General features: G+C 56.7%; 2 protein-coding genes across 2 annotated transcripts in view; both read left to right on the top strand.

Moving 5' to 3' along the window:
* Positions 1-25,878, top strand: part of PPP6R1 (protein phosphatase 6 regulatory subunit 1) — a 32,931-nt gene extending 7,053 nt beyond the window's left edge. Inside the window, exons 2-25 of the mRNA XM_030942639.1 lie at positions 4,931-5,163; positions 6,368-6,554; positions 6,644-6,781; positions 6,861-6,926; positions 9,445-9,557; positions 9,654-9,767; positions 10,310-10,472; positions 10,558-10,710; positions 10,913-11,047; positions 11,709-11,773; positions 12,309-12,424; positions 12,512-12,597; positions 12,722-12,811; positions 12,903-13,000; positions 15,751-15,808; positions 15,900-16,078; positions 20,221-20,357; positions 20,450-20,630; positions 20,762-20,832; positions 20,940-21,021; positions 21,559-21,669; positions 21,750-21,821; positions 21,903-24,323; positions 24,950-25,878. Of these exons, the coding sequence (XP_030798499.1) occupies positions 4,937-5,163; positions 6,368-6,554; positions 6,644-6,781; positions 6,861-6,926; positions 9,445-9,557; positions 9,654-9,767; positions 10,310-10,472; positions 10,558-10,710; positions 10,913-11,047; positions 11,709-11,773; positions 12,309-12,424; positions 12,512-12,597; positions 12,722-12,811; positions 12,903-13,000; positions 15,751-15,808; positions 15,900-16,078; positions 20,221-20,357; positions 20,450-20,630; positions 20,762-20,832; positions 20,940-21,021; positions 21,559-21,669; positions 21,750-21,821; positions 21,903-21,906 (2,646 nt within the window). The 5' untranslated portion in view covers positions 4,931-4,936 and the 3' untranslated portion in view covers positions 21,907-24,323; positions 24,950-25,878. The remainder of the gene's footprint in view (positions 1-4,930; positions 5,164-6,367; positions 6,555-6,643; positions 6,782-6,860; positions 6,927-9,444; positions 9,558-9,653; positions 9,768-10,309; positions 10,473-10,557; positions 10,711-10,912; positions 11,048-11,708; positions 11,774-12,308; positions 12,425-12,511; positions 12,598-12,721; positions 12,812-12,902; positions 13,001-15,750; positions 15,809-15,899; positions 16,079-20,220; positions 20,358-20,449; positions 20,631-20,761; positions 20,833-20,939; positions 21,022-21,558; positions 21,670-21,749; positions 21,822-21,902; positions 24,324-24,949) is intronic.
* Positions 23,257-25,878, top strand: TMEM86B (transmembrane protein 86B). Its single transcript, XM_010379181.1, has 3 exons — positions 23,257-23,823; positions 24,077-24,323; positions 24,950-25,878. The coding sequence occupies exons 1-3, from the start codon at positions 23,773-23,775 to the stop codon at positions 25,330-25,332; spliced, it is 681 nt and encodes a 226-aa protein (XP_010377483.1). The 5' UTR covers positions 23,257-23,772; the 3' UTR covers positions 25,333-25,878.
* Positions 25,879-26,897: the final 1,019 nt, after the last annotated feature.

The following is a 26,897-nucleotide window of genomic DNA, read 5'->3' as shown; positions in this document are numbered from 1 at the left end:
TTGCTGGTGTGGCGCGGTCAGCCTTTCGGCCTGCCTGGTCTCCCACGGAGAAAGAGGCTCTGTGTGTGTGCTTGCCACGTCTCGGTGCTTCGCTTGCCACAGCCTTAGGCCGGAAATTGGCAGAGTCATGATGAATTTGGCGGTTGCCCCTTGAGATTATTCTGGTCCCAGGTACACCCAGATCAGGAAATCCATGCCCCCTCCCGCTGCCGTCAGCACGCTGGTGAGTCACCTTTGCTGAGCCTGAGTTTTCTCATCTGTGACATGGACACTTGGTGGTCGGCCTGTCGCATTCCTCGTCAAGTGGGATGGGAAGTAGGGGATGGTCCCTCGAGGAGGTCTAGCATCTGGGCAGAAGTGGGGAGGTGGGGAGTTACCACTGTGCTCTACACAGAGGTTCTCAGAGCAAGCAAAGGACATAGTTGTATTTCCTTGTGAGGTGGTGGTGCCTTCATCACTCTCGACACAGGGGAAGATACACACCCATTGCCTGCCTGGGTCAGCCGTGAGGGCCAGCCCTAGCCTCCCCAGCCTGCCCAGGGCCGTCTTGCACTTTCCCCCACCTCCTGATTTAGGGACCCTGTAGGAGTGGCTGGGAGGGGCCAGAGTGGGAGTGATTTCACTTTGTCCACGCCCTGACAGGTGCAGCAGCCTCCTTGCCTGGGAGGAGCTGGGGCCTTGTGAAAATGAGGTTTACTTTTCAGCTAATATTTGTGAGCATTTATTGCCAGGGCCAGGTTCCGTGCTAGGTGCCGCCCTCAGATGCCCATGGTAACCTAGGAGGAAGGTTCTGAAGGAAGCATTGTAGAGCCATGAGTGTGTACCTCCGGCGCTTCATTGCTGTGTCATAGACATGCTTCCAGGCGGCAGGTCAGAGTGCACAGCTCAGGGAGACAGTGGTGACAAAGGCGGGGCTGGCTGCTTGAGCCAGGCAGGCCAGGGAAGGCCCTTCTGTGAGGTGAATGCTTGGTAAGAGATCCGAAGATGAGAAGAAGTGAGACAAAAGGAAGACAAAGTTGCTGAGGTAGACCCAAGCTTTGTGTGTTCTGGAAACAGAGGGCCAGCGTGGCCTGGGCGAGTAGGGATGGGAGGCCATTGAGAGTCCCAGGCGCTGACCTGACGAGAGGGCGGGTCTGATTTTACCTTCAGCAAGCTCTGCATGGCTGCGGGGAGGGGGACGAGCAAGGGGCACCTACAGTCGAGTGTGGGGAACCTGCTGTCACGTGGTGGTCATGCAGGCAAAGGGGTGGAATGGTTATGTTTGGGGAGGTCAGTGGTGCCTGGGTCGGGGTGGGAGGCCTGAGAAGTCCCTAGATTTCTAGTGGTGCCTGGTTGGAGGAGAACTCAGGTCTCTGGCCGAGCTGTGCTGTCACAGCTGGTCTGGGAGGGACCTGAGGACCACAGCCCTCCACCCCGAATCCAGGGGAGTCTGTTGAGTAAGCACTAGGAGCTGGGGACGAGGCGGACAGGGAGCTTACCATCCAGACGGGTCCCTCCAGGGTGGGCCTGGAAATGACAGGCTCCTCCCTGAGATGAGAGGCGGGGTCACTGTGGCCAGGGCTGGTCCCTCAGGCAGAGTGAGTGCTGGAGCCGGCCCAGCCGGAACTCGCTCGTTCATCCCATAAGTGTCCACTACACAGGCCCTGTGCTTGACAAGGGCTCTGCACCCTGAGAATTCAACCTCTAAAGGCTGAGAGTGCCGGCTTCACTGCCCACCCACCCCTAGATTGGGGCATGGCTGTTTACTTCAGTGTGCCTCAGTTTCCTCTCCTGTAAAATGACGCGGTTCCCTGGAGGGTGGTTGTGAGAGTTGGTGGAGGTAATGGCTGTGAAGTCCTGTTTAGAGCAGTCAGCACAGGGCAGGTGCCGGAGCGCCCCGGCTGGTACCATCAACACCATTGCCTGGAGTGCCTGGGATGCCCCCATCCACCCAGACCCGCAGGGCCTTCTGGATAGCCATCCAGCACTGTGCCTCAGGCAGCCACGGGCTCTGCAGGAGACACCTGAAGTGGCAGCCCCAGGAGCACTGGCGAGGTGGTGTGGGGCACGGCCTCCCCAGGGCACTGGGGTCACCGTGGGCACGGAGGTCAGTCAGTGAGCTGGCTGGGCAGGGGCATCGGAGCCTGGATGCAGGCTTGGTGGAGTGCACATCACTGAGCAGGTAGAGGTACTTATGATTGTGCTTTAAAAGAATTTTTTTTTTTTTTTCCGAGACTGAGTGTTGCTCTGTCACCCAGGCTGGAGTGCGGTGGCGCAATCTTGGTTCACTGCAACCTCCACTCCCGGATTCAGGCGATTCTCCCGCCTCAGCCTCCCAAGTAGCTGGGTCTACAGGCACCCAACACTACACTTGGCTAATTTTTGTATTTTTAGTAGAAATGGAGTTTCACCATGTTGGCCAGGCTCTTTTCAAACTCCTGACCTCGGGTGATCTGCCCACCTGGGCTTCCCAAACTTCTGGGATTATAGGTGTGAGCCACTGCGCCCGACCCTAGAAGGAATATTGGGAGTCTGGGCGTGGTGGCTTACGCCTGTAATCCCAATACTTTGGGAGGCCCAGGTGGGCGGATCACCCAAGGTTAGGAGTTCGAAACCAGCCTGGCCAACATGGTGAAACCCCATCTCTACTAAAATACAAAAATTAGCTGGGTGTGGTGGCAGATGCATGTAGTACCAGCTACTGGGGAGGCTGAGGCGGGAGAATCGCCTGAACCCGGGGGGTGAAGGTTGCAGTGAACCTAGATTGTGCCACTACACTCCAGCCTGGGTGACAGAGTGAGACTCTGTCTCAAAGTAAAAGGATTATTGGGAAAAGTGGACTGGTGAGGGGTAAGAGGTGAGTCACTGGTGCTGTGGACTGGGACCTGGCAGACCCCCCAGAGGAGGAGGGGTTCAAATGCCTGGAGGCTGCTGCTGTCTCCCCCAGTCCTCCCGCTGCTGCTGTGACTGTCATTGGTCACAGAACTCTTCCCTCTGCTCCACTCTCAAATGTCATTGGCCAGGTTTAGGGACCCATAGTGTCATATCAAGGTTGTTGCCAGCCCGGAGTCACCGAGGCAGACCGGCAGCCTGGGAGCGAGGTCTGGACTGCAGCCTCCCGAGCTGAGCCCAGCCTTAGGGTGGTCAGGGTGGATGAGCGAGGAGATCCTGGCCCCAGGCTGGCCTGGCTTCAAGTTGGGCAGGAAGGAGAGGAAAGGAGGCCCAGGCAGCGTTTGACCTACCTGAGGCCATGTGTGGGACTCTGTGCTGCCTGTTGTCAGCCCGGACTGCTCCCCTAAGCTCGGACGAAGTCTCTTCCCTGAGCCTGGTGCTCCATGTCTCCCTGTGTCTTCCCTGGGGTCTGGGACTGAGTCAGGCCTGGGGGCTGGTGGGCACTGAGGTGACAGATCAGAGGGGCTCGAGGACATGGTAGAGGCCTGTGCTAAGGGAATGACGGAACTGGAAGAAGCTGCAGAAAGGCGTTGGAGGAAAGGGACTAGTATCTGTGCCTGGGAGTGACGGCGGTGAGGGGCTGCAGGAGAGGCACCCCGGCCTCCTGTGCCGGCTCTGCTCTGTTCCCAGCATGCTTTGGAGTTGGGGGGGGGCAGTGGCCTTAGCTGGTGATAGGGTTGTCAGGAGGCCAGTGACGAGCCTGAGCTCTGGTCAGTGTCTTAACTGATGAGAACTCCACAAAGGCTGTCTGCTGGGACCAGATGGCCTTTGAGGTGCCAGGATGCCGCCTGACTTACTGGGCTTTGGGTGCCCCTTGTCCTCTGTGACGGGGTGATGGCAGCTTGCTTGGGGGCTGCTGGTGAGCTCGGACATCGTGCGTACAGCACACATGCAGAGCCAGGACCGTTGTCACCAGGTGCCGAGAGCACATGTCACAAGTGAGCTCTGCAGTGGAAGGTCTGTGTGGAGGCTTTGTAGGGCTCTGTGGAGCAGTGACATAGTACAGGGCAGGGGCTCAGAATGGGGTTGCCTGGCATCCTGTTAATGCTCTGTGTATGTGTCCTTAGTGCCAGTGAGTTCCTGTGCGAGTGTTTAGGGGCTGGAACCAGGCCAAGGAACCAGACACTGTCCTCCAGAGGGCAGGAGCCAGCTCCAGATGGGGACAGGGTCAGGGCTGGGTGTTGCTAGCTTTGTTCTTCCTCTGCAGAATCTGTCTATCCCACCCTGGGTTCCTTCAGGTCCTGGTCAGTGACTATTCTGGGAGCTCCTCCCTTCCAACTTTTCCTCTTCCTTGTTCCAGCCCAGGTGCTGGGTGAGAGGATGGTTGGGGTGTGTTTGTGTGTGAGTGGTGTCCAGGCAACGGCCACAGCCTGGAGACGCACAGACTTCCTCTCTTCCGCCTGCCACCGCCCCATGCCTCCCACGCAGCCTTGGGTGATTTGCTGGGCCAAGCAGCAGCCGTGTGCTGAGAGTCATCGGGCGTTTGACTTTGTTGAACAAATACAGGTTGAAGCAAATTTGAAGCCAGAGGTTCAGGCCCTGCCCCTGCAGTGTCCCACCCAAAAGTAGGGATAGTGGACCCAGACCCTCATGGGGAGACAGGGCCCGAGGCCCCTCAGTGCACAGTGTCCAGCCTCTCCTCGCGTGCCCTGCACACAGTCCACACTGGGGACTTTACCAGGCCTGAGGCCTCGGGTGTGAAGTGACCCCCTGGACCTCAGGCAAGGCGGCCTGGAGGCTGGAGGTGGGGAAGAGGGGTGGGCTTGAGGGCAGCTGTAGGAGCCTGGTACTCGGTGGGAGCCTTATTAAGCATGAGTGATGGAGGCACTGAGCCTGCGGGCAGTCCCAGGGTGGGGCTGGGCTCAGTGTGAGGGAGAGGGCTGGGTCTTGGGGAGAGGCTGTGCCCAAGGTGGGCACTCAGCCCCTGTGGTCAGCCCCTCGTCCAGCAGGAACTCCCCTGGGGCGTCTGACGCGGCGCTGGTTGTGTCCATGCCTGTAGGGCGCCATGTTTTGGAAGTTTGACCTGCACACAAGCTCACACCTGGACACGCTGCTGGAGCGGGAGGACCTGAGCCTGCCCGAGCTGCTGGACGAGGAAGACGTGCTGCAGGAGTGCAAGGTGGTCAACCGCAAGCTGCTGGATTTCCTGCTGCAGCCACCCCACCTGCAGGCCATGGTGGCCTGGGTCACCCAGGAGCCGCCAGCTAGCGGTGAGGAGCGGCTTCGCTACAAGTGAGTTCCCCAGCTCCTGGCCAGCCCGTCCCTATCAGCATCACACATACGTTCACTACGCAAGCCTCACAGCTACCCTGAAATGCATCAGTATCAGTAAACTCCAATTTGGGGATCAGGAAAGCGAGGCAGGGAGCAGCCAGGCCCCTGCACAAGGCCTCACAGCTCACCAGGTGCAGACCAAAGAGGGCAGTGGCACAGTCACAGGAGCCACAAAGTCACAGGCCCAAGCGATCCTCCCGCCTCAGCCTCCCGAGTAGCTGGGACCACAAGTGTGTGACAACATGCCCGGCTGGTTTTTCTCTTTATTCGATGCTTTTTATTTTATTTATTTTTTATTAAAAAGTTTTTTTGTGTGTTTGTGAAACATTTGTCTGCTATTGAAGACGCTGTAAGATTACTTATTTTTTAATCCAAGTGACACTCAAAAGACACTTTTTTTTGTTTGTTTTTGGAGACTCACTCTGTCACCAGGTTGGAGTGCAGTGGCATGAGTGGCTCACTGCAACCTCTGCCTCCCGGATTCAAGTGATTCTCCTGCCTCACCCTCCTCAATAGCTGGGACTATAAGTCACCACACCTGGCTAATTTTTGTATTTTTAGTAGAGACGGGGTTTCGCCATGTTGCCCAGGCTGGTCTCGAACTCCTGACCTCAAGTGATAGGCCCGCCTTGGCCTCCCAAGGGGCACCTCCCCACAGTCCTAGAGCAGACTGTGGCCCCTCAGGGCCTTGAGTGGCATGCTGCTGGGGTGGCTCTTGTCTTGGAGCTGTCAGGCACCACATGAGAGTTTGGAGGAGGGAGGCAGGAGGTGGGGTTGGAAGTTGAGCGAGGTTCCAGGAGTCAGCGGGACTGGGGCAGTGTACGGGCTGGGGCAGTGTACGGGCTGCAGGTGAAGCCGCTGAGACTCAGAAGGGATGAGTGTTAGCTGTTGGGGGGTTGGGGAGCACAGGAGCTTCAGGACCAGGCTTGTCTCGGGGGTGGTGAGGAGCCTAGGATGGGGCGGCTGGGTGTTAGCAGGGTAGGGGAGGCCTGGTGTGGGCCCTTATTTCTGCATCAGCCCTGTCCTCTGCCTTGTCGTGCCCTTTCCCCTTCCTGGATGGGGTCTCTGCGGCCCCAGGAACCCAGTGCCCGGTGCAGAGAAGAGGGTAGAGCCTTGCCCCTACCCCAACCTGAGCCCCCACCCGCCTGTGCTTGCCTCCCAGGTACCCCAGTGTGGCCTGCGAGATTCTGACCTCAGACGTACCGCAGATCAATGACGCCCTGGGTGCTGATGAGTCCCTCCTGAACCGGCTCTACGGCTTCCTGCAGAGCACCGGCAGCCTCAACCCACTGCTGGCCAGCTTCTTCAGCAAGGTCATGGGCATCCTCATCAACCGCAAGACGGACCAGGTGCCCTGGCCCCCACCCTGATGCCACCGTGGGCTTGGGGGTGGCAGCTGGGTCAGGCCCTGTGCATGACGCAGCCCATGTGCCCCCAGCTTGTGTCCTTTCTGCGGAAGAAGGATGACTTCGTGGACCTGCTGCTGCAGCACATCGGCACCTCGGCCATCATGGACCTGCTGCTGCGCCTGCTTACCTGTGTGGAGCGGCCCCAGCTGAGGCAGGACGTTGTCAATGTGAGCAGGGCCGGCTCCTCTGGGGGTGGGGGGCTGGGCGCGGTGGATGGTGATGCAGCCCCCGCCTTCTCACCCTCAGTGGCTCAACGAGGAGAAGATCGTCCAGCGGCTGATTGAGCAGATCCACCCGTCGAAGGATGAGAATGTGAGTGCTGCCAGTGTCCCTGCAGCTTCCCCTTAGAGTCCGTTCCCCATGTCCAGCTCCCCGCTTTTAAAAGAGGAATTGGGGCTGGACGCGGTGGCTCAAGCCTGTAATTCCAGCACTTTGGGAGGGCAAGGTGGGAGGATTCTTGAGCCCATGAGTTTGAGACCAGCTTGGGCAACATAGTAACACTCGTTTCTACATAAAAACTTAGTCAAGTGTGGTGTTGCACACCTGTAGTCCCAGCTACTTGAGAAACTCAGGTAGGAGGATTGCTTGAGCTGGGAGGTCAAGGCTACAGTGAGTCACTCCAGCCTGCACTCCAGCCTGGGTGACAGACCCTGTCTCAAAAAAGGAAAAAAAAGAAATTGGTGAGAAAAGAGAGCCTTGAGAACCAGGTATATCCATGCCCTTTGAGAAAAGGAAGGAAACTTGATTCAAATCATTCTCCCACTTGGGCCTCCGAAAGTGCTGGAAAGGTTTTTTTCATGACCCAGGAACTTGGCACATAATGCCTTGTAGGGAGGGGCCCTCCTCATCACCTGTCTCAGCCCTGGCCCCACATCCTTCCCTGCCCACCCTGACCTGTGCTGTTGCTGGGCCTGGCAGCTTTTTCCCTGTCTCCTGCCTGATTGAACCCCTCGATGTCCTTCTAAGGGTCCATCCAGCAGCCTTGCTTTCAAGGACTCTCACATCCTCCCCTTTAGTTCTGGGGGGGCCCCCACATCCATGTGTTTCTCCAGCTTACGTCTCCATCTCTGTCCTGGTGCCCAGCGCAGGGCCTAGTGTAGAGTAGGTGTTTGTCAAGAGCCTCAGATGTCCGAGGCCACCGGGAGCAACATGTCCCTCCCCATGCCAGCTTCTGCTTCTGAGAGGCGTATAGGCTTGCAGAGCAGAGATAATGGCTCTGGGCTCACCCAGGCTGGGGCCTGTCCCCGTGAGGGCCCTGAGGCATGGCCCAGGAGCAACACAACCAAGCCCTGGCGGCTGCCCGTTGGGTTAGACTCAGCTCTGCTTATGCTTTTCTCTTTTGTAGCAGCTTTACTGAAATATAAATTACACAGCGTACGACTCACCCACCGAAGCTTATAGTTCAGTGCTTTTAGTGTATTCACAGCGTTGTTCATCATCTTGTTGAATTTAGATTATTTTTTATCACTCCAAAAAACAAGTCCTGCCTGTAATCCCAGCGTTTTGGCAGGTGAGGCTGGAGGATTGCTTGAGCCCAGGAGTTTGAGACTAGCCTGGGCAATATAGCAAGACCTTGTCTCTACAAAAAATTTAAAACTTAGCTGGCATTGGTGGTGCACACCTGTAGTTCTAGCTCCTCAAGAGTCTGAGGCAGGAGGATCTCTTGGGCCCAGGAGTCCAAGGCTGCAGCGAGCTACAATGATAACACTGCACTCCAGCCTGGGGTGATGTAGAGGCCGAACCTTTTTTTTTTTTTTTTTTTTTGAGACAGAGTCTTGCTCCGTTGCCCAGGCTGGAGTGCAGTGGTGTGGTCCCAGGCTGGAGTGCAGTGGTGTGGTCTTGCCTCACTGCAGCCTTGACCCCCTGGGCTCAAGCGATCCTCCTGCCTCCGCCACATGAGTGGCTGGAACTACAGGCGCGTACCAGCATTCCTGGCTAATTGTTTTGTACTTGTAGACATGGAGTTTTGCCATGTTGCCCAGGCTGGTCTCAAACTCCTGGGCTCAAGTGGTGCTCCCACCTCGGCCTTTCAAAGTGCTGGGATTATAGACATGTGCCATCACACCCAGCCGAGACCTTTTCTCCAGAAAAAAGAAAAAAAAGGTACCCTGTATTCATTAGCAGCCCCTCCCAATTTTTCCCTTTCTCTTCTCAGCCCCTGGCAACCACCAGACTATTCTGTCTCTGGATTTGTCTTTGGACATTTCGTATAAATGGGATCATACACCATGTGGTCTGTGTCTGGTTTCTTTCTCTAGCATGATGTTTTGTGGCTCTTTCATGTGGTTGCGTGGATCAGTTTCACTGTTTTTGTGGCTCATTCACGTGGTTGCGTGGATCGGTTTCACTGTTTTTGTGGCTCATTCACGTGCTTGCGTGGGTCAGTTTCGCTGTTTTTGTGGCTCATTCACATGGTTGCGTGGGTCAGTTTTGCTGTTTTTGTGGCTCATTCACGTGGTTGCGTGGATCAGTTTCACTCCTTTTTCTGGCGGATTAGCCCTCCCTTGTGGGGACAGACCAGGTTGGGCATACCCACTCATCAGTCAAAGCTGTCTGGGTCGTTGCGGGCAGTGCTGCCGGCCCTGTGTGCGAGCTCACGGGCCTTCTGTGGATACCTCCTGTCCTGGGGAGCCTTCCTGGGTTCCTGTTCTCTCCACCATCTTCCCTCCAGCAGTTGGTGCCTCTGTGCCCCCTCCTTCGTAACATGTGTCCCTGTGTCTGGGTGACCGTTTTTCCCTGGAGGGTCAGCTTGGGGGAGGGGCTTCCAGCACCAGGCTACAGAGGGCCCGGTGGCCCAACCAGGATCCTCACCTGTCTCTCCCCATCCCAGCAACATTCCAACGCGTCCCAGTCCCTGTGTGACATCGTCCGCCTGAGCCGGGAGCAGATGATCCAAGTCCAGGACAGCCCAGAGCCTGACCAGCTGCTGGCCACTCTGGAGAAGTGGGTGTGCGGGCGAAGCTAAGGCTGGGGGGAGCTGACTTGGGGATGCCCTGGGCCCCTGGCCCCTCACCCTGACCCCCGCCCCCACCCCCATAGGCAGGAGACGATTGAGCAGCTCTTAAGCAACATGTTCGAGGTGGAGCAGAGCCAGTCTGTCATCGTCAGTGGGATCCAGGTGCTCCTGACCCTGCTGGAGCCCAGGAGGCCGAGGTGAGGGATATGGGCCACAGACCATGCATGCTGCCCATCCCCTGGGACTCTCTGGCCCCTCAGAGGTGGGTCTCAGTGTCCACCAAGTGAAACCGCCGCCTCCAAGTGGCGCCTTGCTCTGGTGGCCGCTTGTGCTCCCTGTGCAGTGGGCAGTACGGGCCAGAGGGAGGAATGGAATCTTCCTGTCTTGTTTGACAAATGAGGGCGCTGAGGCTGAGGCCACTGCTGCAGTTTGTGTTGGGAGGGACCTCAGGCCCCCGTGTCCCTGCCTTACCATATAGGCCTCTAGCTTGTTGGGTGTGCCTTCCCACCCTCATCCCTCACCTGTGCCCCCACAGTGGACTGCCAATGCTGCCACCTGGTGAGCTCCCCACCCCACCCCACCCCAGCCAGGCATTGTCTGAAGGGCCTCAGAAGAGAGCGGCGCTGGGGCGTGTGGCTCCTCTTCCTCCAGACCCTGCAGACTCGGTCCTTGCACCTGCTCTTGTGTGGGCACACAGGCCGTCTAGGCTCACTCTGCCTTCGACCCTGCCCTGCTGCAGGTCCGAGTCCATGACTGTGAACAACTTCTTCAGCAGTGTGGATGGGCAGCTGGAGTTCCTGGCCCAGGGAGCCCTGGAAAGCACTGTGTCCAGTGTGGGCGCCTTGCACGCCCTGCGCCCGCGGCTCAGCTGCTTCCACCAGCTCCTGCTGGAGCCTCCCAAGGTCAGGGGCGGGGGTTGTGGTCCGCGGGGAGGCGGGGGAAGCAGGAAGCGCAGCCCTTGGGAACCAGGGCTCCCTGTATCTGCAGCTGGAGCCGCTACAGATGACGTGGGGCATGCTGGCTCCGCCTCTGGGCAACACGCGGCTGCACGTGGTCAAGCTCCTGGCCAGTGCCCTGAGCGCCAATGATGCAGCCCTGACGCAGGAGCTCCTGGCACTGGACGTGCCCAACACCATGCTGGTGCGGGACTGGACTGGGCTGGGGGTTCAGGGGCTGGGGTGGGGACTGGACTGGGCTGGGGGCTTGGGGGCTGGGGTGGGGACTGGTCTGGGTGGGGGCTCGGGGGCTGGGGTGGGGACCGGACTGGGCTGGGGGCTCGGGCGCTGGGGGCTTAGGGGCTGGGGCAGGGCCTCTCTGGTACCAACCGTGTGTCCTCCCATAGGACCTCTTCTTCCACTATGTCTTCAACAACTTCTTGCATGCCCAAGTGGAGGGATGCGTGAACACCATGCTGAGCTTGGGGCCACCTCCTGACAGCAACCCTGAGATGCCCGTCCAAAACCCAGTTGTGAAACATGTGAGCTGGGACTCTCCGATCCCCTCCTTCTGGGCCCATCCCCTGTGGGCGCACCCTCTCCAGAGGCCTACCCCTCACTTCTTCCTCCCACAAGTGTTTGTTGGGTAGTGTTAGGTGCCAGCACCCAGATGGGATGTGGGAGGCATGGCCAGGGAGAAACGGGGATGAAACATGCAGGTGCAGGGAGCAGTGGGCTCCTGAATTGAGCCAAAGAGCTAGGGGTGGGCGGGAGCAGACCTGCGAGCGGCTTTGTGTGCATGAGTGTGCACACGTGTGTGTGTGAGAGCATGTGTGTCTGTTAGTGCATGCATGTGTGTGAGCATGTATGTGTGCGTGTGCACGCATGAGTGTGTGAGCATGAGTGTGTCAGTGCATGCATGAGTGAGCATGTGTGAGTGCATGCATGAGTGTGTGAGCATGTATGCATGTGTGTGCATGCGTGCGTGTGTGTGCATGCACCACATATTCTTCGTAGAAAGACCAGAGAGACTTGGCTGGATGCCAGGGTCCCAAGCCCCAGCTTCCACCCCTCCTTCCCACTCCCATGTGGATGAGCTGGGGCCTGGTGAAGTGTCTGCTGAGGAAGGGACCCCTGCTGCAGTGCAGAGCTCCCTGTACGTGTGCAGACCCCCCCAGGCCATCCTGTCCTGCTCTCCCACAGCTGCTGCAGCAGTGCCGCCTGGTGGAGCGGATCCTGGCTTCCTGGGAGGAGAACGACCGTGTACAGTGAGCACCTGCTGCCCTTTGTGTCTCCAGGGGCTGGGACTGCCTGGGTGGGGGACTGGGTCGGGCTGGGACTGTCCGGGTGGGGGGCTGGGTCGGGCTGGGACTGTCCGGGTGGGGGGCTGGGTCGGGCTGGGACTGCCTGGGTGGGGGACTGGGTCGGGCTGGGACTGTCCGGGTGGGGGGCTGGGTCGGGCTGGGACTGCCTGGGTGGGGGACTGGGTCGGGCTGGGACTGTCCGGGTGGGGGGCTGGGTCGGGCTGGGACTGCCTGGGTGGGGGCTGGGTCGGGCTGGGACTGCCTGGGTGGGGGGCTGGGTCGGGCTGGGACTGCCTGGGTGGGGGGCTGGGTCGGGCTGGGACTGCCTGGGTGGGGGGCTGGGTCGGGCTGGGACTGCCTGGGTGGGGGGCTGGGTCGGGCTGGGACTGCCTGGGTGGGGGGCTGGGTCGGGCTGGGACTGCCTGGGTGGGGGGCTGGGTCGGGCTGGGCATCCCTGGGTCCAGTCCTGGTTTCTAGCCGTGGCCTTCACTCTTGCCAGGTCTGCGGGAGGCCCTCGGAAAGGCTACATGGGCCACCTGACGAGAATGGCCAACGCCCTGGTGCAGAGCACAGAGAAGGGGCCCAATGCAGAGCAGCTGGGACAGCTGCTGAAGGGTGAGGGTCCCCAGGCCAGCCTGAGGGTTACGTGGGGGGCTTGAAGCCAGGGGATGCCTCACGTCTTCACCCCTCTCACCTAAGCAGAGCTGCCCAGCGAGCAGCAGGAGCAGTGGGAAGCCTTTGTATCGGGGCCCCTGGCGGAGACCAACAAGAAGAACATGGTGGACCTGGTGAGGCCCAGATTCTCCTACCACTTCTCTCTCTTGGGCCATTCTCAGCCTCCCCGTCCTCGTAGCTGCCTGCCCACCCTCGTCTGGGGGTCCAGCAGGCCGTGACGCCCTGTCCTCTCCCCAGGTGAACACCCACCACCTGCACTCCTCCAGTGACGATGAGGACGACCGGCTCAAGGAGTTCAACTTCCCTGAGGAGGCCGTGCTGCAGCAGGTGGGCCTGGGGCTGTGCGGGGCTGTGCGGGGCTGTGCTGGAGTGGGGTCCCATCCAGCTCCCTCCAGCCCCAACCTCCGCACCCCCACAGGCCTTCATGGACTTCCAGATGCAGCGCATGACCTCTGCCTTTATTGACCACTTTGGCTTCAATGATGAGGAGTTTGGGGAGCAGGAGGAGAGTGTGAAGTGAGTGTCTCCTGCACAGGGTCAGAGCCCTGTCCTGCCTTTGCAGCAGCAGGCGCGCCTACTTGTGTCTGTCCCCCACACCCACCTGCATGCCCTGCCGGGCTCAGCCTGCAGCTGTGGCCGCTTCTGGGCACACGTTGGCCATGGCCTTGTGTGCGTGTCTGCAGCCTCTTGTGTCTGCCTCCTCTTACATGAGTTCCGGCTCTGCAGTCTCTTCTCTCCAAGGGGCAGGCCATGAGGGTGGGGCACAAAGATCTTCTGTGCTGGGGACACAGAGCAGGTCCCTCCCACTCCTGGAACTAGCCTTAGGGGTCCCAGGCGGGAGGGGCTCAGGGTAGTGGGGACCAGCAGGTCCTGGCGCAGGGACTGTGAGGCAAAACTGTGCCTGCCTGAATGCCCTCTGGGTCACGAGTCCACCAGACACGAGGGTCCAGTTCTCCCCTCCACAGGCCTTGGGGTGACCAAACATTTATTTCCAATTACCAGTTCTGCTTGTTTTGATTTGTGGAGCAACATCTTTTTATTTTATTATTTTTTTTTGAGACAGAGTCTCGCTCTGTCGCCCAGGCTGGAGTGCAGTGGCGCGATCTCGGCTCACTGCAAGCTCCGCCTCCCGGGTTCACGCCATTCTCCTGCCTCAGCCTCCCAAGTAGCTGGGACTACAGGCGCCCGCCACCTCGCCCGGCTAGTTTTTTTGTATTTTTTAGTAGAGACGGGGTTTCACTGGGTCAGCCAGGATGGTCTCGATCTCCTGACCTTGTGATCCACCCGTCTCAGCCTCCCAAAGTGCTGGGATTACAGGCGTGAGCCAACGCGCCCGGCCATGGGGCAACATCTTAACGTCAGTCACCTCTGGGTGTTGTAATCATGAACTTTTCTGAGTTTCTTGCCACAAGCGTGTGTTGCTTCTAGAGTCAGAAAAAAGTGACCGGATGGAGTGCCTCATGCCTGTAATCCCAGTACTTTGGGAGGCTGAGGCAGGCGGATCACCTGAGGTCAGGAGTTTGAGACCATCCTGGCCAACATGGTGAAACCCCGTCTCAACAAAAAATACAAAAATTAGCCAGGCATGGTGGCATGTGCCTGTAGTCCCAGCTACTTGGGAGGTTGAGTTAGGACAATCGCTTGAACCCAGGAAGCGGAGGTTGCAGTGAGCTGAGATTGCGCCACTACACTTCAGCCTGGGCAACAGAGCGAGACTCCATCTCGCTCTCCACAATAAGCTCATATACGGCCAGGGAGACTGAGACCCCAGGACATAGCCCATTAGTGTGTGGGAGCTGGATGGCAGCCTATGGCTGCCCCGGGGTTCCTGTACAGCACAGTGTGAGGGGCACCACGATGAGAGATAGTCAGCTGTGCCTCACTTAGTCCACAGCTGCTGGACAGAGGTCCTCTCAGGTGCAGACATGAGACCCCCATGTGTGCTGCTTCCATGCCCAGCGTGGAGATTTGCAGAGCGTTGGTCTTTGTGGGTCAGTGGCCTATGCCGAGACCCCTGAAGAAGATGCTCAAGTGAAAACTGGGCTGGGCACAGTGGCTCACATCTTAATCCCAGCACTTAGGGAGGCCAAAGCAGGAGGATCGCTTGAGTTCAGGAATTTCAGCCCAGCCTGGGCAATGTTGTGAGACCATCTCTGCTTTTTTAATTTAAAAAAAAAAAAAAAAAAAAACCCATCCTGGCATGAGGATGAAGGGACTGACTGGTAGATGGCATTAGCATCACCAGCTGCCCTTTTGGGATGAAACTATTAGCACTTCCTCTACCAAGAAAATTCCAGAGAGGTTAAAAAGTTAAGCAAACAAAACCAAGCCTAGGAAGAGTTCCGGAATGGAAAGTGGATGACTGGTTTGATCACCTCAGGGCTGGAGATGCCACCCTGCAGAGCTCCTGTGGCAGGAGAAGCCAGGTCAGCTGAGGCTGCCAGTGCCATGGGGGCATGGGCTGCCCCGCCCTAGATCCCCTGTGTGCCCAGCCTGATCTCTGCTCTGCTGCTTCTCAGTGTCTAGGAGGTACTAAGGACACTTGCCTTGGAAAGTGGTTGGGAGAATGAAGTGCGTGAGTGATGTCTGTCACATGCTTAGTGTCCCTTATTAATAATTAACTGCCCTTTATCCATTGATCTTTGTGGCACAATTTTTCATGAATTTGAGACAAATGATCCCTTGAAGTGTCCCTAACACGTGGGACAGAATGTGGACCCTCATGTTGAGGGAGGTGGGGTCCTGGCAGGCTCAGTTCAAGTTCTGATGTGATTCTTTTGCCCATAACTTAGAATTTCAGCCACAGACTGTAGACATCTTGAGGTTAGGGGATGTGCTTTACTGGGCTGTAGCCTCAGACGCTGCTTGTTCCTGGCTGGTGTGAGTGTTAGCCTCCTACAGATGCCCCAAGGATGGGGACAAGGGCATGGGTCTGAATCCCTCTCTGGCACCTGTCCTTGGAGAAGCCTGAGGAGAGTCACTTAACATTTCTGAGCCCCATTTACTCACTTCTAGAGCCAAGGGAAACAGTTTACCTCAATGAGTGGTTTCAAGGATTTAAAGTGATCATCTATGTGAGATATTGATACTCATGTATACATTGCCTCTTAGGACCAGTGGCTTGGGTTGTGCGTGAATTTGCAGATACTGACTCTGCAGGTAGTGAGGGTCAGCTCTACGTTGAGTGAAGAAAGGAATGTGGCCTTGTCCTGTGCTGCCCCCACCCCCAGGTGTACCCTCTCACCATGCCTCGCCTTCTCTCCTAGTGCACCTTTTGACAAGACAGCCAACATCACGTTCTCCCTCAACGCCGACGATGACAACGTGAGTACTGCCCTGTCCCCTGGTTGTGGCGGGTGGAGGGGCGTGGGACTGTGTGCAGTGTGGCCCATCCTCCTACTCCTGTGCCCTGCAGCCCAACGCCAACCTACTTGAGATATGCTACAAGGACCGAATCCAGCAGTTTGATGATGATGAGGAAGAGGAGGACGAGGAAGAGGCCCAGGGCTCAGGGGAGTCTGATGGAGAAGATGGCGCCTGGCAGGGTAGCCAGTTGGCCAGGGGGGCCCGTCTGAGCCAGCCCCCTGGTGTCCGGTAAGTCCCCCTCCAGTTTACCTTCTCCAAGCTTCCGCCACACAGCAGGGCCAAGGGGTCTGCCAGCACATTTGGGCTGAGGCTGAAGTGAATGAAAAAAATAAGGAAGCTGCATTGGTGTGTGTGTTAGTTGGGGGCACTTCCACTTTTGTGGTGATGTAAATCTAATTCAAGGCCAAGCATGGTGGGCTCATGTAATCCGTGAGTGCCTGTAATCCCAGCACTTTGGGAAGCCAGGGCAGATGGATTGCTTGAGCTCAGGAGTTTTGAGACCAGCCTTGGGCAACATAGGGAGATCCTGTCTCTACAAAAATGAAAGTTAGATGGGCATGGTGGGGTGCACCTGTAGTACTGGCTACTCAGGAGGTTGAGGTCGGAGGATGGCTTGAGCCAGGGAGGCAGAGGTTGCAGTGAGCCGAGATCATACCACTGCACTCCAGTCTGGGCAACAGAGCCAGACCTGTCTCAGAAAAAAAGGTTAGATGATGCATTAAGAAATCAACAAATTAACCAGGCACAGTGGCTCAAGCTTGTAATCCCAGCACTTTGGGAGGAGGCCAAGGTGGATGGATCGCTTGAGCTCAGGAGTTTGAGACCTAGCCTGTGCAACATGGCAAAACCCTGTGTCTACAAAAAAATACAAAAATCACCTGGATTGGTGACATGCGCCTGTAGTCCCAGCTACTTGAGAGGCTGAGGTGGAAGGATCGCTTTAGCCTGGGAGGCGGAGGTTGCAGTGAGTTGTGATCGCACCACTGCACTCCAGTCTGGGTGACAGAGCAAGACCTGGTCTCAAAAAAAAAAAAAAAAAAAAAAAAGAATCAAGAAATTAAAAGAAATCTGATTCAAATGAGTTTAAGTTATAAAAAGAAAGGGATACTCTGTGGCTGAAAAAATAGGCAGGTCCTTGAGATATGGCTTGGTCTGTGTGTGTGTCTCTCTCCCCACCTCCCCCTCTCCTTCCTTTATCCCTTAACTTCAATTCCTCTTGTTAGCTCTCATGCATGTTTTCCTAGAAAGGGGGATAAGATGGTCCCAGGCAGCTTCTCTTTCCTCTAATTCCAGTAAAATGAGAGCTGATGATGTCCCTCTCCAGTGAGGCTGTGATCAGTTTGTAGTGCAAATGTTACATTGTTTTTTTTCTCTTATTATGGCCAGCCCCAGAATTGCTGTGATGAAATGGGTTCATGCCATGTAGATTTGACAGCGTGAACACTAAGTCACCATCTGCAACTGAGTTTTTGCCTTATGACTTTTGATTTGGGAATTAGGCTGTTTTCACTTTTTATTGACACGTAACGTGAGTATAGACGACTGTACAGATCCTAAGTGTGTGGCCAATGGACATCCTTCCTCAGTGCCCAGACCCAGGAGCAGGACTTTCCCAGTACCCACATCCCCTCTGCTAGCCGGTATCCTCCCTCCTGAGGGTAAAGTTGTCCTGGCTTCTAACCCTGTAGATGAGTTTTGTCCCTGTTTTCACTTGATACAGTGTACAGCATTTCCTTTTGTGTCTGACCTCTTTCGCTCAGCCCTCCACTTGTGAGCTCCTTCCCTATTGTGTGTTTGGGCGCCCCTCGCTGTCATGTAGTGGGGCCGTGCTGTACATGATGAGCTTGAATTGCTTGTTCTGCAGTTGACAGGCCTTTGGGCAGGTTCCTGTTGCTCACTGCTGTGAGTGCAGCTGCTATGAATACTCCTGAACATGTTGTTGGTACACAAGTGTGTCGTGGCCAGATCCAGCATCTTGACTTAGCCCTTTGTTTTCTTCTAAGAGTTTTATAGCATTATTTCTATGGTTTTCGATTCATTTTGAGCTAAATTTTGTATATGGTGTGAGGTGGGGGTTCAGTCCAGCTTCATCCCTTTACGTGTAGATAACCAGTTTTCCCTGCACCAGTTGTTGAAGACACTGTCCTTTCTCCACTGAATCATCTTGGCACCTGTGTAAAAAAGAAATATTTGACCATATGTGTGAGAGTTTATTTCTTCCCTCTCTGTTCTGTTCCATCAGTCTGTTTGTCTTTATCCAATACCACACTACCCTGGTTGCTGTTGCTTTATAGTAAGTTTTGAAAATGGGAGGTTTGTTGGGCATGGTGGCTCGCACCTGTAATCCCAGCACTCTGGTAGGCCAATCAGATGGATCACCTGAGGTCAGGAGTTCGAGACCAGCCTGGCCAACATGGCAAAACCCTGTCTCTACTAAAAATACAAAAATTAGCCAGGTGTGGTGGTGGGTTCCTGTATGTAATCCCAGCTACTCAGGATGCTGAGGCAGGAATATCGCTTGAACCTGGGAGGCAGAGGTTGCAGTGAGCTGAGACTGCACCATTGCACTCCAGCCTGGGTGACAAGAATGAAACTCCCATCTCACAAAAAAAATAAAATAGAAGGTTTTAGTCTACCAACCTTGTTCTTCTTTTTCAAGATTGTTTTGACCTATTTGGGATTTCTTGAGATTCCATATGAATCTTAGGATCAGCTTATTAATTTCAAAGAAGAAGCCAGCTAAGGTTCTTAAAGGGTTCTTCTAATGCATGAACATGGGTGTCTGTTTATATAGGTCTTAAAATTTCTTTCAACAGTGTTTCGTAGGTTTTAGAGTATGAGGTTTGTATTTCTTTTAAGTTTATTCCTGTTTTCTTCTTTCTGATACTATTGTAAATGGAATTTTCTTGAAATTGTTTTCAGATTGTTACAAGTGTATGAAAATACAATAGGTTTTTGTATGTTGACCTTTTATCCTGCAACCTTGCTGAACTGATTTATGAATTCTTAAAGTTTTAGTGGATTCCTTAGGATTTTCTATGTACACAATCATGTCATGTAAATAGAGATCATTTTCCTTCCTTTCAAATCTGGATGCTTTTAATGTCCTTTTCTTGCCTGGTTGCCCTGGCTAGCCTCCAGTACAATGTTGAACAAAAGTGGCAAGAACAGGCATCCTTGTTTTGTTCCTGATCTTAGGGGGACGCCTTCAGCCTTTCCCCATGTAAGTGCTGTTAGTTGTGGGGTTTCATAGATGCCTATATTAGGTTGAGGAGCTTCCTTTATACTCCTTGGTCATTGAGTATTTTAGTTTACTTTTAATTATATACAGATCTATTACTTTCCAGTTAAAGTAGTCAGTTACTCTGTTAAGACAAAAATATTTAGTCAGCATTTTAGACATAGTATATAGTCCCATACTGCATCTTTGGGTCAACAATGGACCATATATATGACAGTGGTCATGTAAGATTATAATACTCTATTTTTACTGTCTCTTTCCTATGTTTAGATACACAAACTGTTACCATTGTGTTATAATGCCTATAGTATTCGGTACCGTAACATGCTGTACAGGTCTGTAGTCTGGGAGCAATAGGGCTATACCATAGAGCCTAGGTGTGTAGTAGGCTCTCCCATCCAGGTGTGTGTAAGTGCACTCTAGAATGTTCACGCAATAGTAAAATTTCCTAATGCTGCATTTTTCAGAACATACTCTTCCTGTTAAAGCTTAGTTTTAGTGTGACTTTGCTTACCCCTTTCCTGGTTGATCAGCACATAGATTGCAGATTGCTTGGATTTTCTTCATGTTCACAGGTGTGTGTTAGTCAACATTCAGCCAGTATTTTTGGAGCAGCTATGGGTGCCTGGTAGTTTCTCAGGGCTGAGGATACAGCAGTGGCAAAAGTCGGCCATCTCTGCCTTCTTGGAGTTTCTAGTTGGAGGGAGAGAGTAGTGTGAAGCCTTCTGTCCAGAGGGTGGGTCTGCTGGTGGGAAGGCCTGTCACTGTGATGACAGTGTGAGGTGACAGCTGGGAGGTGACTTAAGAGCTGGTGAGTGGGTCTGTCTGCTCTGGCTGCCATGGGTGAGTCTCAGCCCACTTCCCCAGGGCCTACCCTGCATGGATGATTGGGGACGAATGGTCTTACGGCTTCATTCTGTCCCTGCCCGCTTGTGTTCTCACCTTTGGCTCAGAACTCCCTCTCCCAGCCTCTCCTGGTGTCATCACACCCCAAACTCCCTGAACCCTTCTGTGACCTGCCGGTCATCCCAGCCCACTCTCCTTGGGCTGACCCTGGGCTGCACGGAACGGGATGGGTGTCGGCTGGTCTGTCCCACACAGCTAGCTGACGAGGCGGTTTCTGGGGCAGGAGTGGAGGCAGCACAGACAGTGAGGATGAAGAAGAGGAGGACGAGGAGGAGGAGGAAGACGAGGAGGGCATTGGCTGTGCAGCCCGTGGAGGGGCCACCCCCATGTCCTACCCCAGCCCTGGCCCTCAGCCTCCAGGTGAATGAATGGGCGGTGTGGTCAGGTGTACACAGGGCTGTCTGCCTGCTACCGAGTTCACCCTCTATGCCGCTCCCCTAACTCCATCTCAGGCCCCAGCTGGACAGCCACCTTTGACCCAGTGCCTACAGATGCCCCGACCAGTCCCCGAGTCTCCAGGGAGGAAGAGCTGCACACTGGGCCTCCAGCCCTAAAGGGACCCCTCAGTGTATCCCAGGACCTCCCCACCAAGAACCTGGCCAGCCCTCCTGCCCGTGATGCCCTGCAGCTCAGGTGAGAACCAGATGGGACGGGCTGGATGGCGCTGGTATCCCGAGACCAGGAGGTGGTCATGGGGTCCCAGTCCTCTCATAGGCTCGAGTGCTAACCCTAGCTGCCCCCATGGGCTGCCTCTCATCTACCAGGTCTCAGGACCCCACACCCCCCTCAGCACCTCAGGAAGCCACAGAAGGCAGCAAAGTCATAGAGCCCTCAGGTGAGCCCCTCTTTGCCCTGCCCACCTGTGGCCCTGGGCAGAGAGAGCAGCCTGGCCAGCCCTGAGCTTGCTGGGAGGCTGCAGCTGAGATCTCTCATCCCCCACAGCCCCCTGCCAGGCCTTGGTTAGCATCGGGGACCTTCAGGCCACCTTCCACGGGATCCGTTCTGCCCCCAACTCCTCGGACAGGTGAGCAGCGAGGTGGGACTTGCTAAAGTGAGGGGCTGGGTATCAGGAGAAGTCTTTTCTCCGCTGCGGTGACGTGGGCTATGGGTTCATCTTGTCCCTGAGCTGCTCCAGGTCTCCCTTGCAGGACCCCCAGGCCTAGCCTCATGTTGTGCCCTGGCCCTCTGCACTCTGTAGGCTGGTTCTTCTCTTAGTAGCCTGGGATGCTTGGGGCCCTTGAGCCCCAGGGTTGAGAAAGGCTCGCTGGAGGGTGTGAAGGATTGGGAGGGTGAGAACATGCAGAAGACCCCTTGGGGCTGTCTCAGCTGGCCTCAAGTGCCTCTTCCACAGGGACAGGAGGCGGGAAGAGGGTTGCTTGTCTTCCTGCCCAGGGCCATGCAGTCCCTCCACTCTGAGCCAGCTGTGTCCTTGGGAGCCCCCTCCTGGTGGGGCAGGTGGCAGACACACACCTAGTGAGCCGACTTCAGTCGTCTGGGGTGTGAGGGTGTCAGCAGGTGACAGCGGGGGCCACGCTGACAGCCATACCTTCCTCACCCACAGTGCAACCAGAGACCCCGCTACCTCTGTCCCAGCCTCCGGGGCCCACCAGCGCCCCCAGACCACAGATGGGGAGAAGAGCCCAGAGCCCTTGGGGCTTCCCCAAAGCCAGAGGTAAGCACCAGGGCAGCGGGGCGGGGCAGAGCTGGTGGGGCAGGAAGTGACCTCTGCACATCCCCTCTCTCCCATGACAGTGCCCAGGCCCTCACGCCTCCTCCGATACCCAATGGCTCTGCCCCGGAAGGGCCTGCATCCCCAGGCTCCCAGTGAGTGTGGCTGCAGCCTGGGGCTGGGTAGGTGGGGCTGGGCCTGCTGGACCCTCACACGACGTCTCCCTCTGTTTCCAGATAGCTGCCTGGTGTGGCAGCGGCGGCCAAATCTTCCGTCCTCCCGTGGATTTCCCAGGGTGGGGGCAGGGCGGGTCCCATGATGGCCCCCGGTGCCCTTATCACCCTGAACCCCCCACATTCTCTCCTCTGGACCCCCAGGAGGCGGGTACCAGGGAGACAGGCCCAACCCACCCCCATTTGCACTGAGAAGAGAAGTTTTGGAGCATTGCCTCCTAGAATAAAGATAAAGAGAGTCAAATAGAGAGAATGGAGAGAGAGAGAAACGTATATTATATATTATATAGAGAGAGAGGGAGGAGAGCGAGAGAAAGTGAGGACACCGAGCTGGGCTGGCAGCTCCAAAGCACAGCCTTCCCCATTCCGTCCCAGCGGGGGCTGGTGTTAGGGGTCCCAAGGTTGCCGCCCACGTGCCCAGCCGTCCCATGCTCCAGCGCAGATGGCCACTCCCACACCCGGCCTTTCAGCTCAGGTCCACCATGGGGGACGGCCCAGCACAGGTGGGGGTGCCAGAGGATCCCGAGTGGGGGCCGTGCCTTTGCCCAGACCCTGCACTTTCAACCAGGCCAGTCCGGCTCTGGGGAGCAGGGGCCTCCCCGGCAACACCCCTAGGGGCCTTGAGGGTCTGGGGTCCCAGCCCTGTTGCCAAGTGGCCTTGTCCCCAGCTCCCTCCTCCAGGCTGGTGTGAGTGTGCGTGCGTTCGTGCCGAGCTTCTATTTCATATTGCAAATATAAATAAAGGAAGACAGTTTACGATTCTGCTGGTCAGACCTTACGTTCTGGGATGCAGGGTGGGGAGTCTGTGTTATCCCTGCATCTCAGAGGCTGGGGGTGCTTCTGACCCAGTCTGTCCCAACACTGTGTCCTGCCGGGGGGAGCCCTGTGGCTGCAGAGGCCCCAGGCTGGGCCAGGCGCTGGCTGTGAGGACTCCTGCCAGGCCTACCCCACCTATGGGCAGGGCTGTGGGCAGAGAATGGAAACCACCGACGGGGGCTCACATCCCTGCTCCTGCCCACACTGATCCCAGTGACCAAGCCCAGCATTGAGGCCGGGCTCTGGCACCCCGTAGGTCTGAGTCTTCCAGGTGGGAGGTGGGAATGCAGGCTGGGTGTGCAGCGAGTGGCACGGGTGAGCGGCACTGGGAAACCGGCGCGTGTGAACCGGGCCATGGGGACAGCGTCCTCACTTGGGTGTGCAGCGAGTGGCACAGGTGAGCGGCGCTGGGAAACCGGCGCGTGTGAACCGGGCCATGGGGACAGCGTCCTCACTTGGGTGGCAGTTGGCTTGGAGGTCACCTGGGGCTCACTCCGCTAACAGGAGAGGGTGCTTATTGCCCGCATTCATGGTGGTCCCTCCTCGTCACCCATTGAAGCGGTGTTTGTGGTGGAGCCCCTGAGGGCTTAGTGGGGTTGAGCAGAATGAGGAAAAGCTTCATGGAGCAGGGAGGGAGATAGCTAGGGCAGCAACTGAAGGACGGACTCGCCTTTCCATCCCTCTGGGGTGCTCCTGCCAGCCAGCCCCTCCCCCACTTTCATGAAGGGGTGGCCGTTGGAATTCTGCACTCCATCTCTTCTGATTGGGCCCAGGACAAGGGGACAGGCATTTGTGGGCCTCACCCCCCAGGCAGACAGGAGGAGGAAGCCATGTCCCACCAGGCTAGGGCAGAGGGACCCCTGATGCCAACAGTGCTTTATCAGCGGGTGCCAGGCAAGGCCGTCCCCAGGGTGAGGACAACATCTCTCTGGGCCCTGTTATCAGTCACAGAGTCCACAGGACGCTCCTTGGGTTAACGTGTAACCATGAGCCGTCCCCTTCACCCCCTGAAGCCACTCACTCCCAGATTAGGTGACTCGGGGGGTATCAAGGCAGCATGGACAGTGGCAAAGCGGGGCAGACCCTGAAGACTCACTGCTTAGCCCAGGTGAGAGCCTTCCGAGGTGTGCCTGGGGCTGGGGAACAGGCCCCTGGAACCCCAGCAGTCGGTGGGTCTGGGAGCTGCTGTCCTTGAGTTGGTTGGGACCCTGGGAGGCTGGGTTCTGGCAGCCTGGTCCCTGAATGGGTCCAGCCTGTACAGCTGGGGTCCCAGGTAGGGGTGGGACAGGAACCACAAGATCTCAGTCCCAAGAACGGGGGCTAGGCTGGGTTTCGGCTCAGCAACTCCCCATTCCCCAAAGCGCCCAGATGTCTGCAGGTGGCTGAGCCCCTTCATCCTCTCGTGCTGCGTGTACTTCTGCCTCTGGATTCCCAAGGACCAGCCGTCCTGGGTCGCTGCCCTGGTCAAGTGCCTGCCTATCCTCTGCCTGGCCGGGTTCCTGTGGGTCGTGTCCCCAGGCGGGGGCTACACCCGGCTCTTCCAGGGAGCTCTCTTGTGCTCTGCAGTGGGGGACGCCTGCCTCATCTGGCCTGAAGCCTTCCTCCCTGGTGAGCGGAAGCTGCCATGACGCCTTCCGGATACCCGTGTGAGGGAGGCCCCAGCACTTGGATGGGAGCCTGGGGTGCAGAGGGCTCCTGTGAGAGCTCCGGTGGTCAAGGGAACGGTGAGGGGCACAGCCGTGACCGAGGTAGCTCACGCTCCAGCGAGGGATGGGGGCAGGCGGTGTTAGGGCAGTAGCTGGGGGTGGCAAGGGCAGTGAGGACCCGCTGGGGGTGCTGCAGTTTGAAGCAGGGTTGCTGAGGAAGGTGTCACTGAGGAAGTCACATTTGGACAGAGCAGAAGGTGCTGTGTGCCTGTGTGGGGGAAGGGCAAGTGCAAAGGCTCCGGGACAGGGGTGTGCCAGGTGCTTGTGGCCGGGCAGGCCAGGGTGACTGGGCAGAGTGGCTGGTGAGCCGGAGGGCATGGGGCTTTGGAGGCCAAGGGAAGATGGGGCCTCCTGGCGGTTCTGAGCAGAGCAAGGATGGACACTGCATATGGGGAGGCCTGCAAGGAGGCTTGGCCAGGGTGGGGCCTAGTGCTTTGGGACGGCCCTTATTTTAGGCCATGTGGGGTGACCTTGGGGCCATTCCTAGGATAGGCCTTCCTCACTGGCACCCCATCCCTCTCCCACCAGGCATGGCCGCCTTCGCCACCACCCACCTTCTCTACGTCTGGGCCTTCGGCTTCTCTCCCCTGCAGCCTGGCCTGCTGCTGCTCATCATCCTGACCTCTGGCCCCTACCTCAGCCTTGTGCTGCAGCACGTTGAGCCGGATATGGGCCTGCCTGTGGCAGCCTATGGGCTGATCCTGATGGCCATGCTGTGGCGCGGCCTGGCCCAGGGCGGGAGTGCTGGCTGGGGCGGGCTGCTCTTCACACTCTCTGATGGCGTGCTGGCCTGGGACACCTTCGTCCAGCCCCTGCCCTATGCCCGCCTGGTGGTCATGACCACCTACTACGCTGCCCAGCTCCTCATCACACTGTCGGCCCTCAGGAGCCAGATGGCCAAGACCGACTGACTAGAGAGCTTGAAGGGCCGGTATTCAGGCCCTCTCCTCTTGCAAAGACCTGGGCCCCCCAGACCAGCCCAGCCTGAGAAATACCCTCAGCAGCGAAGCTTCCTCACGCCTGTCTGCAGGCGCCGCCGCCGCTTCCAGCTGAAGACATTTGAGGACCATTTGCGGAATTCCAAGTCCACTGCTGAGTTCCAGCTGCCTTCTCCAGGTTCTGACTCCAGATCCCTGGCTCCTCAGCCAGGCCCACATGTGGCCCTCCCAGCCACCAGCCCGCCTCCATGTTCTGTGTCGGCCCCACAGTCTGCCCGCCCCCAGCTCCTGCTCTGAATCGTTTTTCTTATCTTAGTAAAGTGGGTGTGGAACCATAGATGTTGCTGTTACCGTGGGAGAGGCCTCGGGGAAGATCATTGTGATTAACCATCGCGGTTAATGACAGCAAACGGTTCTAGGTCACTCCCCATGGACCAGGCCTGGTGCCCAGTGGGACCCTCCCTGGCCCTCTGGTGGGAGTGGATTTGAGGAGATAAAGTGAGGATTGTGCAGAACTGAGCCAAGAGAACTGTTTGGTCTCTGTGTTAGTTTCCTGGGGCTGCCGTCATAAATTACCCTGAACCAGATGCTTTGAAACAAGATGAATGGACTCTCCTGCAGTTCTGGAGACCCAAAGTCCAAAATCAGGGTGTTTTCCTGCCCATGCTCCCTCTTAAGGCTCTAGGGAAGAATCCATCCTTCCCCTCTTGGCTTCTGGAGGCTCCCAGGAATCCCTGGCTTCCCTCGGCCTGTGGCTGTGTCTCTCCATCTTCACGTGACTGTCTTCACCTGGCAGCCTCCCTCTGTGTCTGCATCCTTCTAGGGACACAGGTCATTGGATTTAGGGCCCACCGTAAACCCAGGGTGATTCCATCTCAAGATCCTTAAGTATGTCTGCAAAGACCCTGTTTGTAAATAGTGTCACCTGCATAGGTACCTGGGGTTCAGACTTGGACATATCTTTTTAGGGGACACAACCCGCTGCAGTCACATGCAGTATCGGGAGAAGGGTAGGAGGCTTGAGAATGAGGAGGGAGGCTGGCAAGGGGGTAGGAATCAAATGGGAAGGAGGAACCCAGCTGTGCTCCTTGTCAAGGCTGTGTGACCTTGGCAAGCTGCTATCCCTCTCTGGTCCTCAGATTCTGCATCTGAATACTTCACAGGGTCCAAGCTGCTCTCCAAGACCCTATTTGACTTCTGCATCCATGATGTGCTTTTAGTGACTCATAGCAGAGAGACAACTTCTCCATCCATGGTCAGCATTTAGAGACTCTTACAGCAGAGAGGTGACTTCTCCATCCATGGTCAGCATTTAGAGACTCTTATAGCAGAGAGGTGACTTCATCCATGGTCAGCGTTTAGAGACTCTTATAGCAGAGAGGCGACTTCTCCATCCATGGTCAGCATTTAGAGACTCTTACAGCAGAGAGGCGACTTCTCCATCCATGGTCATTTAGAGACTCTTACAGCAGAAAGACAACTTCTCCATCCATCCTCAGCGTTTAGAGACTCTTATAGCAGAGAGGCGACTTCTCCAT

The sequence above is a fragment of the Rhinopithecus roxellana genome, chromosome 12 (genome assembly GCF_007565055.1).
Source record: "Rhinopithecus roxellana isolate Shanxi Qingling chromosome 12, ASM756505v1, whole genome shotgun sequence".
NCBI lineage: Eukaryota > Metazoa > Chordata > Mammalia > Primates > Cercopithecidae > Rhinopithecus > Rhinopithecus roxellana.
The sequence above is the reverse complement of the archived record's forward strand: the minus strand, read 5'-3'. Positions and strand labels throughout refer to the sequence as shown.